Source organism: Triturus cristatus, chromosome 3_2, assembly GCF_964204655.1.
Source record: "Triturus cristatus chromosome 3_2, aTriCri1.1, whole genome shotgun sequence".
NCBI classification, from domain to species: domain Eukaryota; kingdom Metazoa; phylum Chordata; class Amphibia; order Caudata; family Salamandridae; genus Triturus; species Triturus cristatus.
In genome coordinates, this window is record NC_140584.1 from 155,601,439 (window position 1) to 155,619,531 (window position 18,093).

The following is an 18,093-nucleotide window of genomic DNA, read 5'->3' on the forward strand; positions in this document are numbered from 1 at the left end:
CATATCACGCAGGAAAGGTTTTAGGAGTTGCGCTTATTTGACAAGGATGTCAAAAATCATGTTCTGTGCAGCATGTTCCACGGGATAGTATCATTAAGACCATTTGTATGGGTGGATAAACGATATACCCAACGTTGTTCTTTCTATACCAAAGATTCACAAGAAAAAAATTCCACCACCAGGCCGACCAATAGTAGACCAAAATTATGGTCTCTTTTATTAGAACAGTGCCTTGGCGCAGCACTCGGGAACTTACTTACTGACTTACACTACAATCTCACACTAGGGTCAGATTTGGCCCTCGCGGTTAGAATTCGGAAACTTTTAAACTAGAGTATGGCTTTCGCTTTGGATGCATGCTGTTCACACTTTATTTATTTTATACATAAATAAGATGAATCTGTAGTTGATCAGTAGATGTAATGATGGTCAATGTAAACCCCATACAGGTGTTAATATTATATGTGGATGATGCAGTCTTATTGGCCCGAACTTGCAGGGCCTTAAAAATGTGATCACAGCCTTTACTCAGGTCATGTCTGATTTTGACCTCAAGACAAACTGTTTAAAAAACCCATATTCTGCTTTGCAACCCAAATGGTGTGAGCTTGCACACAATTCCATTGCTAATTCCAAGCTAGTGAAGATAGCCAGCTTTCCTTACCTGGGGATAGTTTTTGAATCCTCCTCGACCTTGGGGACTAATCTTGCCATTCGATGCCTAAAATGTAGCCAATCAGTAGTTGCTTTGTTTAATTTGCTTGGTGTCAAACCTACTACCCCTTAGTTAGATACCTGCATGTCACAGTGTGCTCTTATTGCAAGGGATGGAGCTGGGGTTTGGGCCACCCTGATTGCTCCTCATTATAAGTGGGGGAAAACGATTATGTCTCAGCCTCTTGTCCCTTCCACCAAGTACCTCATATTTCACCTGCTATGAAGAGAAGGTGCTCACCTATTTAGAAGATTGCATAAAGCTTGGCCTTTTGATGTTGCGGGCACCTGTTTAGACAAACCCTCATGCCGCTTTCAGTAAGTCGATTATCTGCACTGTCTGACAGGCGATAATAGCCTAAATATTCCAGGGCAGATCTACAAGGAAGTGCCGCAGCGTGGCACCGCAAGCCCTTTGGCTGCTCCACGCTGCGGCACTTCCGAAGCATAGGGATGCAACATATTTACCAGAATATGTCGCATCTCTGTGCTTCCCCCTGCGCTGGCGCACAAACTGCAGCCATCCGCTGGCGCAGGCACCCTTGCACCATGGTGCATGGATGCCTGCGTCGTGGGGAGATTGTTTTTGTGCTGGAAGGGGCACCTTACTGCACAAAAACAATCACTACAGGCATTTTCCTCTTTCAATGCGTGCTGCCTCTTTCAATGCGTGCTGTAGAATGCAGCACGCATTGAAAGAGGAAAAAACGAGGAGAAATGAAAACATTTCTCCTCGTTGCGCCTTGCTCCCCCACCTCTAGGGTGGCGTAGCATTCAGACGCATTTCCAGATTTACGATTTCTCGTAAATCTGGAGATGTGTCTTGTTCCATGGGTGTTGCGTGGGAACACCCACAGCAACACCCATGGAACGCCCCTTCAACGCAAAGTGCTACGTGTGAAGAGGCCGTATTTGCAAGGAGAGGAAAAGTCACGCAGGGTGGCTTTTCCTGTCCCTGTAAATATGGAGAAGCCCCCTGAGCCACCAGTACGTCACGAAAAGTGAAGTACTGGTGGCGGAGGGGGCTTGTAAATCTGTCCCAGAGTGTCTGGGCATGTCCCCTCTTTTTGAGAACCCTCCCTCCGCTTGTAAGCAGGGCAGGTTATAGTTTAAACTAATTTCCTTGGAAAATAGACGTTGCACTAGTTAAGGCTATAAACTATCCAGACCATCTGTGAGACAATATTCAGTTGTAGAGACTTGTGCTAGCATTGGGCCACATTGTATCACCGGAAAAGGGCCCTGTTACTTAGATGCAGTACCGTTCACAATTTGTTGTGTTTCTCCTTTGGGCAGTATAGCAGTTCTAATATTGGCGCCTGCATGTGTATCGGCATTTCTGAGTAGTCTCTCTTCAACCTTATCTTGTTCTGTACATATTATGAAGTTAATGCATGGCAGGTTTTAAGGCCATTGTTAAGAAATCGCAACTTCACTAATTGAAAGCCTCTTTTTGTTTTCCTTCACAAATGTTATGTGATGATGTTTTCTGTTTCAGTGTTGGACCTTTTTCAACAACGGTTGTACATTGGCGAAATTCAATGCTCTTTTAACAGTTTTGTGTGGATTTAAGATTTTGAACGTTTTTTCAGTATCTTCTGATATTCGAAATTACGTCTTTCTGAATCCGAGTAGGCATAGTAAATTAAGGCTGGGAAACTAAAGTATGTTTCACTGCATTAAGAAAGAGCACTTCTATTCATTCTGCTCACGTTTATTTTGATGATGGTTCAACTATATCTTTTCATTAGAGCTGCTTTCTCACTGGTACTCTTCCCTTCAAGTTTAAGTTTAACTCCTTTCAGTGACATACCACATAACAGTTGACCTCCTGGATAACATCACTAGAGGTAGAAACAATTGCTCTTTTGAGCATCGCGTTGATGGAAGTTCAAATACATACCTAAAAGCAAATGCTAGTGAGTAAATTCAGCAGGGTTTCTTCTCGATAGTTTACAAGGAAGGACATCTAGTTGCCGATGATAGCACAGCTGGAGTTAAAGGGCACGGCCCTGTGCACTTCGTGCCAGTGGAACATTGTGGGCATTGGTGGGGAGCCTGTCTAATGGAAAGGCTTGCCCAGAGCGCACACAGCCCTCGTAAAGGCCCTGGCTGGCTTTCTGTCTCTGAGCTATTGCCAGACTTTTTTTTACACTTTTCTATATCTGTGCCGTTTGAGATTTGCGGATTCTCCACGAATACAGAAATAGAAAAAAAAAACAAAGAAACACAACTGGATCATGAATACTTTCTCTTCTCCTATTTCCGCTTAGGATGAATGGTTCCAATTGGGGCCCATTGTTCAAGAGCGAATTATCTGTCTCTCAGGGTTATTGAAGCAGTCTCAGCTTCGGATTGGTGATGCAGTCATGACAGTTTAGGCTCAAAAGTCTATTTTGAGGAGTGATGTTTTCCACTCTAATGGTTTGGTTGAGTCCTTAATAAAAGATTGCATTACAAAGATGTGAACCTAGTAAACTGAGGCATCTGCCGCCATCTGCCACGAGTTTTTTTTTTTTTAAATCGACAAAACGAAAGGGTGTCCAAGGAGTTAAGTTTTTTTCAGGTTTTCTGGGGTCTGAGGAGGCATCACCAAGAGTTGTTAGAAGAGAGAGTTGCCTCAGTAGCCCATGTCCACATTACACGGCCCTCTACCCCACTGATACAGCGGTTCAACAACAACAGATACTCCACTACCTTATACTCACCTGGGCCCATAAACTCACAGTGCTGGTTGTCAAGTTTGTAATTTTCACAATGTTTAGGATTAGTTATTTAATACTTATGTTCATCTCTAGCTAACCCTTTCACAGATCAAAAAGTTCTTTCCTCTGGTCGATGGACCATTAGTTGAACTAGTTGATGGTGATAGTTAACATATATTCTAACTTTTCTATACTTTAGAGTAAATAATCACAGACTAAGGAAGTTTTAGAATCTTTATCTAAATTAAATGCATGTGAACCATTTAAACAATACAGTGCAGTCACCATCATTCATAGGAGAGAAAATTCGATTCATTAAATCCAAAGAAAACATTTACCTTGGACTCATACAATAATCAATGCTCAGAAAGGAGAGGACAGAGAGAAAAGAAGAACATCTGCAAAAATAACGAGGAATTATATTTACCAAGGATGGTGTGAAAGATCAACCTCCTGGCTAAAGGGCTGGTGAGGGAGACAAAGACTTCAGGACATGATTCAGGACAGGATAGATGACCTCTCTACAATACCGACGATTGTGCTGCACCCCGGTCTGCCACTCTCTTCCTCGTCGAGATTCTTCTGCGATCTTCTGATCTAACTCAATTAAATTATGATAGAAAGTTCTGCTTCAGGTTCTTCATTCGGCTCTTCATCACCATCTCACAGCATCTCTCCCAGCATCAGCATCTCCCGAAGCGCGACTCACAGCATCTGTGTCTCTTCTCCCTGCAGCATGGCATAGGTTAGCATAGCTAACAAACTAACTAAAGCTACCTTAATTATACCTTTCGTTCTTCATGTTCCACCCACGAAAGTTTCAATATCGTAAAAATACAAAATATGATTGGTCAGGCAAGGGGGGAAGCTCCATCACACCATGCTTACATGTCATTAAAATCAGTTCAACTATTGTTCACAAACCCAACCCCTAAATTATTATTCATAAATTGGGTTCTCATACGCCTTCACGTTTCACTTTGAAACAATTTGATAACATTTTGAATAAGAGTCTTCATCGTTGAACTCTTCACCATCCGTTCCCAGGTTGTAACACTTGTCCTTTGGCTTGCATTCAATTTCTCTGTCACCGTTCTGGCCTCCCTTTCAGTGGACATGCGCAGACTTCCCCTTACTCAGCATACTAAGTTATACGAGAGAGGCCCAAATGCGCACTTGTGATAAAGTCAGAAAGACAAATATTAATTTCACAAAAAAAGTGGTCTCACTGTATACCACCCACCTCTACTCTAACCCCCTTTACTTATTAATACTTATCCCGAATTAGCATTAGTAAAACAGCTTGTTTTCATTTCAAGTAAGCAAATGCCATGCACACGAGTCTTCAAGACTCCATTTTAGTATCTTCTGCCCATGTGCCAGAATTTCCCTCCAAGCGTTAGTATGTCATACTGCGTAGATGCAGTTGACATATGCGCACAACAGTTCCCTGTTTAAAGCGGTATTAGTACGTCTTCATTGTTATCCACATTAGTACACACATACGCAAGCTTCACTAACCCGCATGTTCATGTGGTGCGCATTAGTTATTCACGTACTTTTGTTAAATTAGTAAGTTAAACAAGTGGATTGCATCTGAGCAAGTCTCTTTTCTACGAAACCTTGCTCCATCACCACCACAAACAAATGGAGAGAATTCTGAGCAGTAGTCATGTGATACGCCATGCCGCAACCTAACCCTGGGTTTTATTTAGCAAATAGGGTTGATTTTTTGTAGTTAACCTGCATAGATTGCATCACAGTAATTCATATGTTCCAAACCATCCACATTTTCCGTGTGACGTTGCAGCTGCTTGCATGATGGTTAATAAACTTAAGTTGATTATGTTCAGTTTGTTAATCCATCACTGACTGAAGGAATGACTTTGGACAATATATCACATTCAGTGGGTTAAGCCATCCTAGGTGTAAAAAAATATATTTTTCTCTCAAAACCATCTGGCGCAGTGTGGTTTGCTGGCTGCAGTAACTGCTGTTTGCATTTTGCCCTCTTCACTTGTATTGCAGTAAGTGCTATGCATTCGTATTTAATTAGTGGCTGGGGGCTATGCCCTGCTTTAGAAGACAGGCAGATCCTAAAGGGCAGATTAAGATGTCGGTCAGAAAGGCTCTGAACAGCATTCGGTTTGTCTGAATCTGATTCGGAACCCACTTTTCCGACCGACTCGGAAACACATCCAACTGACCGATTACGATAGTCAGAAATAGTTTGGTCGTTCTGACTTGGTTCCGATCGACATTTGGAGAAACCAATTCGGTTGGAGCTGAATCATACAGTTCTTACGATGTCATATTCGGACAGCCTTTCTGAATCAGTTTGTCCGACATGGATTGGCTGTCGGAATCCAACTTTGTTGGCCCGTAGCAGGCCCCCCTTCACCCGCAGACCTCTGGTTGGAGCAAGTGAGGTACCATGGGTCCCCGCTTTCCAATCATGCACGGTGTGGCATACACCATGGGGTGCCCGCCACAGGGTGCAAGGTTTCCTGTGACCACCCCTATTTTTGATGGGAGCCTGTTTTGTTGGTCAGAACACAGGCTCCCATTGAAGTCAATGGGAGTCCAACCGAACGGTGTTCGGAAACATCATAATCGGTCGGTCGGACTCCCTGAATCCTATTCGGTCGGAAACCATTCTGACACCGAGTCGTTGGGTTGCTTTCCGACCGACATCGTAATCGGCCCCTAAGTGCTGATGTTGAAGGAAGCTGGGATGGAAGTTGAGCAGGAATTATAGGTTTTCCCTACAGGAGAAAGTCAAGGATAGCCCTAAGGTGTTTATATTTCAAGGATATCTACTCAAGATAGATATGCATGCAATTATTCGAAATGAAACTCAGTTATGCAAAATATAATTTTCCTAAAAATATGGCTTGAATCCAACCTCGTTGGATGAAAGCTGTGCTCACGTCTGTAGGATTTGAATAGCCACTCTGCCCCGGAGCCATATCACATGCACATTAATAATTAAATAATACAAAAAAAAGAATAAAAGAACTGACACTTCAATAGGGGGTCAAGGGTATCGCCTTCCTTTATTGCATGCCAATTAAGACCCAGAATGGATCAAGTGAAGGCATTAATCCTCACCTATGAACCTACTGTCATGATTTCCATCTTTGCAACATAATAATTTAGATCAATTGTTGAAATTCTTTGCTATTTTTGTCCAATAAAACTGCTTTCCCTTTTTTCCTCAACAGCAATCGGATGCTAAAAAACGACTGGAGTCCAAAAAACAGTAAGTAATTATATTGGCGACATTTGAAGTCAGCAACCGTTTTGAGAGTCTATCATGGTCATCAAGGTGAGAGGCTGCAAAGTTCCTTTGTGTGCATAGTATACTTTGAAACAACACACAATCTGCACAGTGCCTGGCTACAACCATTGAACAACCCCCTGCCTCGAGGTCTTAAGAGAGGATATTATACGGACAACTTACTGATAAGGCTACTTTGCAAGCTTCAGCATCACCTTTAACTGGTGTCTTGCATTCATAGGCAGTGGATGGTTGGAATTCATGGTATTTGGGGAATGGTCTTTCCAGTCCAAATGCACACTTGAGTTGGGGTGAGCCATGTTTTTGCTTCTGAGGGAATCTAGCATATTATCTCCTATAGGCCATTTGGGTGGCTGTTCCTCCTGGGTTTCCGCCTCTGCATATATGCGAATGAGAACATTTTACCCACAGTAGGTTTTAATGTGTCAAAATTGACTATTTTGTCTAGATTTCATCCAGATGATGATGTCCTTTCTGTCACTGGGTCTCTTCTGGGATCCTGATATGGATGCTGTACCGCCAGAGGTGGAACTGTTATTTACAGCAGATCTGAAACATTGCATTCTGAAGCTTTGTGTGATCAGAGCACCCCGAATGAATGCGTGTCTATGTATGTGTGTTAGGGTAGGTGTAACACACCAATCCTAACTCCAAAGTGCTGTGCAAAGGAGCAGAGAGACAAAAGATTACGGGAGAGTGGGAATATCGGAAACCTGAGGGTTTGATGGGAGAATCAGAAGACAAGACAAAACGCTACCACAAACATGCAGGGTCTGCTCCTGGGCCTTGCATTCTCCATTGCTTGGTCAGTCTCCCACCCTCCTTTGTCTCTGAGGCCTGCAACCCACTGCCTGCCAAAAATAGAAGGGAGCCTACCACACGCATCATAGTGAATAGTGAAAGCTTCACCTCTTCCATTTTGTGGCCTTTAACACTGTCCTTCCTTTTTGCCATGGATGGTCCAACTCTCCTGTTGACTGTGGCCATGATCATATATTTAGTACTGAAGAACTCTGTCAGAGAGCGTGGTGCCAATGTGGGGGGCGTGGTGGATAGCCAAGATCACAGAGACCAGCTCTTTCTGTGGAGTGAGTGTGGACCAGGGGCGTAACAAACGCCCCTTCAACACCCATTTGTCAGGGAGTGCCCCCCAACTCTCCAGGGGGCCCCAACCCTTAAAGGCAGCCGTATTCAGCGCAAGGTCAATAAATATCTGGGATATGGGAGGCTCAGGGTCCCCTCATATTCTGGAGGGGGGGAGTCAGTTTTCGTTACATCACTGGAGTGGACAGCTCAACAAATGACTGCAGAGTGAGTCCGGCTTGGCTTGAGGGTAGCAGAGTAGTAAGTGGGACAGGTTAAAACTGATTAGTGATGGTCTTGCCAGGCCCAGAAAAATAGAGAGAGGTCTGGTGCCATAAATGAATGGTTATATTTGTATTGTACCCGCTTCCTCTCATCAGCCTCGACTGTGATGTGAACCTCGTCTCAGTGAAAGGTCTGTTTCAGTTGTGCTTCAAATGCTCCTCTGACCTTAAGTCAAATACCTCTCCCATGTTTTCTATTACTGTGCAGTAAGCACATCCATTAATCAGTCTCCTCGAATGGAAACAGTGACAGCCACTAAGCAATCTTGAACATTTCAGATATCTGACATTTTCTTCACTACATTATTGGCTGCGGGTGCTAGGGCAGCAGAAATATTTTTGTATTACGTGCATTCCAGCGCTGAACCTCGGCCTCGCGATGCAGCCTTCAGGGTCCTAGTGCACGAATGCCTCTTGTTATGAGTTACCTGATGACAAACACAATGCGAATTCTTTTTTGACAAAATATTTAGAGAGCACTAATAGATCCTTTGATTCTGTGGGGGCCGGAAAGACCTGTGTTAGAAGAGGGATTGTGAGGGACTTGACTATAGCTAAAAAGGAAAGCTAGAGAATCCCAGTACCAGATTTACTCAGGGTTTACACTAATGTAGCTCTAAGCAACGCAAGTATTTCAAACAGCAGCACAGCAGCAGCAGATCAATTCTATTCACAAACCTATTTTGGGCTCAAAGTTGACCCTCACACTGCACCCACACATTTGTTGTCATCTCCCTGCTAATGTATGCAAGCGGGGGGCACGTTTGCGGCAAGCTGCAAATAAATCGTAGGTTTTTGTGCAAAACCAGATTTACTAAAATAGTTTAATTTGGCTTTGCTCCAAATTCAAATGCCAAAAAAACAGGCTTAGGGGACTTATGTCTCCTGACATACCTACATGTAACGTGTGCTTTACTATAAAGCATGCATTATACATGTCTAAGCACTGTTCTTGAGTATACATGTATGAATGTGTATTGGAGGATGTACCTCCTGTACACATCTTACCTATACAGTCAGTATATCAGCCTTAGAATTTAAGACCCCGGCTAATGCCAAATATGCCCTGAACACTTATATGTATATCCCTTGCAGAAACTGCCCATGTTCGCCCATTGCAAAGGCAATATGAATGCAGGGAAAGTCCAGAAGACTTCTGTCTACACTGCTGAGGCCGTTTGACTCCCTCTGTACTACTCCTGCCATACAAGACAGTTGTGGTCGCCAACTAACATGCCAACGTCATATGAGATTATGATTGGCCTCTTCTTTCAGGTCATCTTGGAGATCGGTCCATGCTCATACACCCATGAAGGGTGGAGTTCCTATCAGATCTTAAGCATCAGGTTCTTTCTTCAGACCATGGATTGGTGCTGGAGGACGCTTTCCCTGAAGAAAAGATTGCCAGAGCGAGAGATGTCATGTCTACAGCGAAAGTCATAGTGGAGGATTGACTCTCAGTCATATAGTATAAAACTGACATACCAAGAATGGCCTGTCTTCTGAGCATGTTATTTAAAGGCACAGATGAATAGGGTAGTCTGACCACAGAGATTAGTGGGAGAAGAATTTATCTGATTCCTAAGCATGACAGGGACCCTTTGCAATGTACCAGATATAGTGAGTTTCATTATAAACTGTTGTCATGAAAATCCTTGTGGAGGTGTTAGAGAATAGGCTGAAAAGGGTCACACCCCTCTTACTGATGAACCCTGAGATCTCTATGTCCCAAATATTTTCCCTTTCCTGGTCCCCTGTCTATAGGATCAACTGGTCTAAGTACAAGGCACTGGCATTCACTTGATCCACGATGATGCCATCCCTTGGGGTGGGGGTGGTACCATCCCAGTGAATGCAGCCCCAGAGTGTGTTAAGTAATAGAGGGCTAGAGAACATGATTTAGTAATTTATTTATCTATAGTATTTATAAAGCACACAATCATGCCTGACGGATATCCCGTCGCTTGATAACCATCCTGGCCCAACACTGCTCCAACAACCAAATATAGAATACTTCAGGGAGGAAACATTTTTTCAACCTTTTGCGAAACGTGATAAGGTCAGAGGTGGAGAGCAGATAAAAAGGAGGACATTTCAGTAAAAAGTGGAGAAGCAACCACCAATAAGTTACCTCCTGATTCACCTGCATTGAATAGTAGCCTGACTGCAGACCGAAGAGCTCTCGCTGGCCTGTGGGAACAAATTCTGCATCTTGGAGATGCAGGTACGGTGTAATAAACCGCTCAATGCACATGGCAGAGCAACTTGAAAACAGCTCTTTTACAGACAGGCACACTGTGATGAGAGCTCAGACTGGCCAAAGCCGAATTCCTAGTGGGAATATGGCAAATTACTTTTGCAGCCATATTTTGAATTGATAATGCAAGAGTAAAAAGGTAATCAACCATCTCTACATATAAGTCATTGCCATAATCCAATCTGCTCATAATAGATTCACTCTAGTGCAAAGAATAGCGAAAGCCGTTCATCTGCCTGAGGCAGTTTTCCAAGTCGGTGATGATGAAATCCCTTTCTGTTCTTCTGTAGATGTCCCACCTCCCGCATGTTATTCCTTCTGGTGCACCCATGCGACTCCTCAGCTCTGTATTCCAACCAGCATACTTACTCTGTTAGATCTCTCGGTTGTTGCTGTAGCCAGCTTCTAGCCCATAATGATGATTTCTGTCTTGATGATTCTCTCCGCCGTCTTCCTCTGATCATCCTAGAGAAAGTCCAGATCCACTACAATAGTGCCCTTTTTGCTGTCCAGAGTCTCTCTGGTTGACATTATGGCCACCAGCATAGAGTTCAGCTTGCACACTTTCTCCATTCTGTCTCCTCCACTGTTTGCAAGAAATGATGCAGTGGGGGACGTGCTTATCTTGCCAGCCTTTGGTGTGATGTATGGCCGTCTTCATTTTGGGGTGCTTCCCTATTACAGGGTCATTGGGCGCTCTTTTAATCATGCAATGCACGTGTTCTTGCAAAATTTGCACTGTCCCCAGTACCAACACAAAGCAATAGTTATAAGTCAATTGTTGAAGTCCCAGTGCAGTTGGCGAACCCAGCGTCAGCACATGCTGTCTGGTTTCGCAGGGTCCTGCAGTTTCAATGGTGGACATCATAAGACTAGACGGTGTACCCAATATCCACTTAATTCAGGAGCTATTAGACTTATTAGACTTTCTTTTCATCTGCAGTGTGGTAGATTAGCGCAAATCCAGTGCAGTCAAGGTGTCAGTAATGCTACTAAGGCCGTGGCCTTTCTGTCCCCAACCTCTGGATTTCATAGCTGCAGTGCTTGGATGGGGCTGCAAAATTTCCTTGGCATAGAGCATCTAAGCCTGATCAATGCCCGTTGCCCAGTTGATGACTACTTCTATGTGCAGGGCCGTGGGTGCACTTCTTCTAGTGCTCTGGGTGGTAGTGTCCTTTACTTTCACCTGATGCAATTTCATACTTTGGGGATACAATGCCCAGCTACTCTCCCTCCCCCCATCTGTCTTGCTTTACACTCCAAAATAAAATACATTCAGCACTCCCTAGCAGAGGCATTCGGTATGGCTAGAAAACAACTGCAAAGGGGCTCTATCCTCACCACATGAGGCACATCAAGAGACAGTTTTCAGAAAAAGGCATGGGGTTTTATTAGTGCATAACACTCTAACAGAAAGACTTTCCCAGATGTCAAATGAAAACAACATACAAATATATATATATATGTATCACAAGTTCAAATGCATGAGATAAAACACAAGCAGATAATTATGGTAAACACACGCAAATAATGAGCTCTTGCAAGTCAAATAATAATCATTGAGCAAGACATAAACAGATTATAATAAAGGAATACCCATAGATAAAATGCAAGAGAGTAATTATAATAATAATGTACGTCAAATGCAAGAAACGAGTACTGTAAAATGCAAGTAATCAAATACAAGGAATAAACACTGTCAAATGAAAGAGCATGTATACACTGAATGGAAGCATATAAAATATATACACAGAATAAACCAGATAATGCCAATGAACAAGAAACAATTAATAAAAATACTTCACAGGCTGGTAACTCAGCTCACAGACAAAAACACATATCTCAATACCAATGATCAGAGAAAATACCTCACCGGCTGCAATATCATCTTAGACCATGCAAGACAGGGGGATTCCAAATCACAGTCCTGGGGTCAAGAGACCCCTCCAGCCAAAAAATGCAGCACTGAGCAGACGCATCCATTTCTCAGGATAAATCCGGGTTCCGAGCCAAGAAACCCCAGTTTTATAATATTCTCAATTCATGAGAAGACATCCTCTACAGCAAGGAAACTTACTGGTGCTGGCCCAGCTCCCGCAAACATTCCAAGGCAAAGGATTTCTCACACATTCCAGCCCTTTATCTTAGTGAAGCTTGAAAAAGTAGAAAACATCTCCTAAAGTACAGAAATACCCTTAAAAAGGAACACAATCTTGAATGCAAATAACCTAAACAACCGTGAGTAACGTGGGGGCCTGCTTGTGTGTGCAGAGTTCAAGCTAAACAGAGATAGAATTCAAGATGGATCTTAGGGCACGTTAAAGCCCATAGGTAAAACTCCATTTTACAATGTACAACCTAATGTACATTTGCGCACCACTGCCTACAGCACTATACTCTGAGATAGAGAAGTACATTCCACACATTTTTCTCTCTCATGCTTTCAAAGACACATCCCACACATTCTGTTTCTGGCAAGGCTAAGACTGTCCTACTCTGTGAAAGACTCCCACTCTGAAGCTACAAGGAGAACAAATCGAAACCCCAAGGCAAAATGCAAGTGCAGAAACCATGATGTCGTACATTCAAGATTAAGTATAGTAAAACACATTAAGTCAATTAAAACAATGGAAGTGAAAGGTCATCACGTGTTCCCAGTACATAGAAGTGCATGTAGCACTACACCACCCCACGTCACTGAATAATAATAATAAGAAGAATAATCCACATTTGTAAAGCGCGAACAATCACCCGTAAGGGTCTCTACGCGCTGGGGGCCGTCGGGAAGATTAAGCAAGCTATTGCCCAGAGTCACATGGTGCACACTTTTGTCAGCTCACTGCTGCTTGGGTTAGTGGTATGTCTCCTGTCCTTTCCTCTGGTGTGGTCGCGCTTCCAGTTTTTCTCCCAGGGCTTCGAGCAACCGTCTTCTCTCCACCATTTGATCAACAGTGTTTTGCAGGTAGCCGTGTCCTGCTGCCATACTCCCCTATTTTCCACCACCACTCTCCTTTAGACTGGGGACAGCTTCAGTTTGGCATCACACACCCTTCTTTCCAACCCAAGGTTCTCCTCCCCTTGTAGCAACTGCTGGTCGCCATCTTTTTCCTATTGCACTTCTGTTCTATGCCCTTTCTGTACTGATTTAGCAGGCAGTCAGGCCGACTGTGTTCTTCAGTATTATTGCAATATAGTCGGGCAGTTCAAATGGGTCATCCTGTCTCAGGATAATGCACGGTTGCAATGGCCTACTGAGAGCCTAGGCAGCCTGTGTCCTGCTCCAGAGGCTTAAGGTCACGTCCACAACCTTTGGCACACAGTCATACAATAGTCAGAGATCTAGGCCAAGTGGGAACATTGTCATCAGATTTGACACATTTCTTATGGTATATGTAACTTTGCTATGAATGTCTAGATTTAGGTGGAGGACATTTTAGATTGTAGGATTATTTTCCAACTGGGTGTGTGCCTCTTTCTTTTATTGTGGTGATGATGATAGGAGGGATTTTGTGATCTTGGTTTTGTAATGTTGTGGTAAGGTTTTTGTTTTCATTATGTCGCCTAGGTTATCCTACATAGTTGATATCTAAATTTGTGTTTACTAAACAAGCTTAATCATATACTGCTGCTACCTTTTACTTCAATAAAGAATTGAATTGAAAATAGAAGGAGGTGTTCAGCTCCATCTGGAAGTGAAGAAGGGATTACCTTGTCGAATTTAGCTGGGAAAGGGATTCCAGAACTTTGCAGGATTGTGCTGAAGGCCTGGCTTCCTTTCTCTCGTTGCCTTGTCTTGGGCTGCTTAGCACTTACTACCACTGACGAGGCATTGAACCACTTTATGGTCGGTTACACAGTACTCGATAGCACAAAGTTAGTGGTTAATCCTGTGTTGTAGCTTTGTTGATTTGATCATGTTGTCCTTTTCTACTTACAGCATTTTGGGCATGGATCCACACACCGCACTTCTTCCTCATCTCTTTTCTCCCACCTTCCCTTCTCCCTCATCGGATCCCGGGATGACCACTTTTACCTTCTCTCATCTCTCCTCTCCCCTTGCCTCTTTCCTTCATACTTGCCTCATCCTTATTTCTTCCTCCTCTTTCTTATCTATCTTTTCCCCTTTACCCTCTTCCTCTATTTCCTTCTCTCTCTATTTCCGACCCTACTTTTGCCTGTCGCCCTCCTCAACTCCTTGACCTTTATACCTCCCCCTTCTTCCCATTTCCTGCTTTTTCTGCGGCAGAATGCACTTCCTCAAGGGAGTAGACCTCAAAATTCTCCTACATTTGAAAGAAGTCGGATGTTGTTACAATTCCTATAAACAGGGAATCCCTAGATTTTTAACATCCACCTCCTGCATCATTTAACCCGTTACTGCGCTCTGCACTACTGCAAAACTCGACCATCCACTTAAGTTACGTGGTAGTAGTAGTTCATTGTTTGCGTTTATATTAAAACTATATGTAATAAAAGACAAATCACTCATGGGCTACAAAGAGAACATTCTGCATAAATATTATAATTAAATATGATAAATATGCATTCCTAAGGCCATCTGACAATATCTACAGCTAGTCGAGTCAGTCAAATCTTTATTCTTCCATATTCAGGCCATAAAAGACACAAACATATTAACGTCCATATAAAATTCAATAATAAAACAGCACATCTTGAAACCCATAGAGATCATAGTTAAAAAATGATAAAATGCAGACATAGCAATACCTAGTACTCCATGGAAGTATATACAAGCAGGGCTCCTTTTAAAAGTCCTCCTACAGCATACCAAATATGTGGCTGAGAGAGCATGCAAAGAAAATAAAGCGTCGGTCTATATTGTCGAGATCCATAAGTTTTAAGAATAGGCAATAAATAGCGGCGCCTGGAAGGATCAGAATAACAGCAGAAAAAAGTAAAGTGCTCTAGAGGCTATTATACTTCTTATAAACGAGCTAGGCTACATAATATACAAATAGCTGCAACTTAGTAGACCGTCCAATATATAAAGGCATTTATATAAGAATAAGCTACATGGGGTAAGTTACGTGAATATCAAATCATGTCTGACGTCAAAAGTGTCTCCAAAGATATTTGCATACATCGTTTGTTCAACCTTTTCTAATATATTAGTGAAGTGACACCCCAAATGGCACTGAATGAGACAAAGGGATTAATTTTCATTTTATTTTTATTTTTACCATTTTACAGAGGATTATACTTAACACGGAGGACATATAATATTGAAAAAACAGGAAATAAAAACATTAGCAGATGAGAAACCAACGTCCAGATATTGTATTGTATTGTTTTGTATTGTAATTGCATTTATGTAGGGTTTACTACTCCTGACAAGGCGTTGAAGTGCTTTTTCGGCGAGTAGCACGCTACTCCGAAACCCATAAAGGATCAGTGTTGAATTAGTATAGTGAAATATGAAAGTAATGTGAGTGGTGGATAGGTTAGTCAGTTATTTGGATTCAGAAGGATAGTGGATGGATAGAAAAGGGAAAAAGGTTTGCATTTATATAGCGAGTGTTATCCCTGATGGGTTGTTAAAGCTCTTTTTTGGCGAGTAGCACGCTACTCCGGAACCTATAAAGGATTAGTGTTTAATTAGTATAGTGGAATATGAAAGTAATTTGAGTGGTGGATATTAGTCAGTTATTTGGATTGAGAAGAATAGCAGAGGGATAGAAGAGTGAAAAAGGTTTGCATTTATAAAGCGCTAGTTACCCCTGATTGTGTGTTGAAGCTCTTTTTTGGCGAGTAGCACGCTACTCCTGAACTTATAAAGGATTAGTGTTTAATTAGTATAGTGAAATATGAAAGTAATTAGAGTGGTGGATATCTTAGTCAGTTATTTGGATTGAGAAGGGTAGGGGAGGGATAGAAGAGGGAAAAAGGTTTTCATTTAAATAGCGCTCGTTACCCCTGATGGGGTGTTGAAGCACTTTTTTGGCGAGTAGCACGCTACTCCAAAACCCATAAAGGATTAGTGTTGAATTAGTATAGTGAATTATGAAAGTAATTTGAGTGGTGGATATGTTATTCAGTTATTTGGACAGAGAAGTGTAGAGGAGGGATAGAAGAGAGAAAAAGGTTTGCATTTATATAGTGCTTGCTACCCCTGATGAGGTTTTGAAGCACTTTTTCAGCGCATAGCATACTACTCTGGAACCCATAAAGGATTAGTGGTGAATTAGTATAGTGAAATATGAAATTTGAGAAGTGGGCATGTTAGTCTGTTATTTTGATTGAAAAGGATATTGGAGGGATAGAAAAGTGAATAATTTAGACTTTTTCTGGTTTTAGTTTTTGAGAGGTCATAGTATAGGAGGAGGCTTGGGATGAGTAAAAGGGAGTGGAGTGGAAGAGTCAAAGGGAAGAGTTTAGAAAGGCATGTTTGGGGGGATCGGTATGGTAAAAGAGGTGTCAGATGATGCAAGGAGGGGTAGAGTAGGGGAGAGTCTAGAAAGGGTTATTTTGGGGATCATAGTAGTGGTATGGGGTTTGGGATGAATGAGAGTGGATGTACAGGATAGATTAATAGAGGTATAAGGTGAGAAATAGGGTAGTGCATTGGAAAGAGTAGGAGAAAGAGGCTTGAGATAAGTCAGAGAGTTGAGGTAGAAGATAGATTGAGAGAGGCATAGAGTGAGAAAAGGGTAGTGCACTGGATGTGCTGAATTAGAAGAAAGTAATAGATATATAGATCTATAAGTACATGGAAAGTATATAGATGCATAAAGGAAGTAAGTATATGTAGATTAAAGATATTGATAGAGGTATATAGTGAGAAATAGGGTAGTACATTCAATATATGCTTTTTAAGGAGAAAAGTAATACATATATAGATCCAAGTACATGGAAGGTATATAGATGCATAAAGGAAGTAAGTATATGAAGATTAAAATGCATTAGATGAACTTAGGTTTTAAAGTGTTGTTGTACCTAATTAATTTTTTTTTAAGCATAATTATTCTACATGTTTATACAAAGCAATACACACATATAGGTACATATCTATAGTAAAAATAAATGCTTCTATACAGAGGGATATGCTGTATATTTATGTTTGCGCATGGTGCTTATGTGGGGAAGAGACAATTCTTGGGTAGTTTCTGAAGATAAGGTGGCTGTCCATGGATCTTATGCTGGGGGTAATGAGTTCCATAGTTTGACTGCTTGACAGAGAAGGATGTGCCACCCATGGTTTTTTTCTTGTATCTTGCGATCTTGATGCAAGTTGCCACTCTAGAGCGGAGGTTCCTTTGTTGAATGTGTTTTGTGATTTTATTCCTGATCAAGAGTGGTCCCATTCCATGTATGGCTTTGTGAGTGATAGATACAAAGCAGCTTAAACGTGGATCTTCTGACACCGGTAACCAATGCAGGACTTTCAAGGCAGGGGAGATGTGGTCTCGCAGGTTGATATGCAATTGTAGTCTAGCAGCTGAGTTCTGAATCCGTTGTAGTCTTTTCATGGTCACTAATGCTGATCCGTGGTAGAGGGTATTGGCATAATCAAGTTTGGACAGAACAAGGGAGATGGTAGCTTGGACCACGTGTGAAAATCCCAAATGGGGGAAGATTTGTCTCAGAGTTTTTATAGTAACACAGCTTGATCTTGCTAGTTTGTCCACTTGGGCATTCATCGATAGCTTGGAGTCCATGGTCATTCCAAGGTTTCTTACTCCCTTTGATACTTTAAGCGGTAATCCCAGTTCATCAGGCCAGGCGGTAAGT

The 18,093-nt window shown here is 42.2% G+C and overlaps 1 protein-coding gene across 1 annotated transcript in view; it reads left to right on the forward strand.

Moving 5' to 3' along the window:
* The window catches only part of LOC146856937 (uncharacterized), a 285,286-nt gene that overhangs the window by 26,478 nt on the left and 240,715 nt on the right, over positions 1–18,093 (forward strand). The window contains exon 3 of the mRNA XM_085647397.1: positions 6,644–6,681. Coding sequence (XP_085503523.1) covers positions 6,644–6,681 — 38 coding nt within the window. The remainder of the gene's footprint in view (positions 1–6,643; positions 6,682–18,093) is intronic.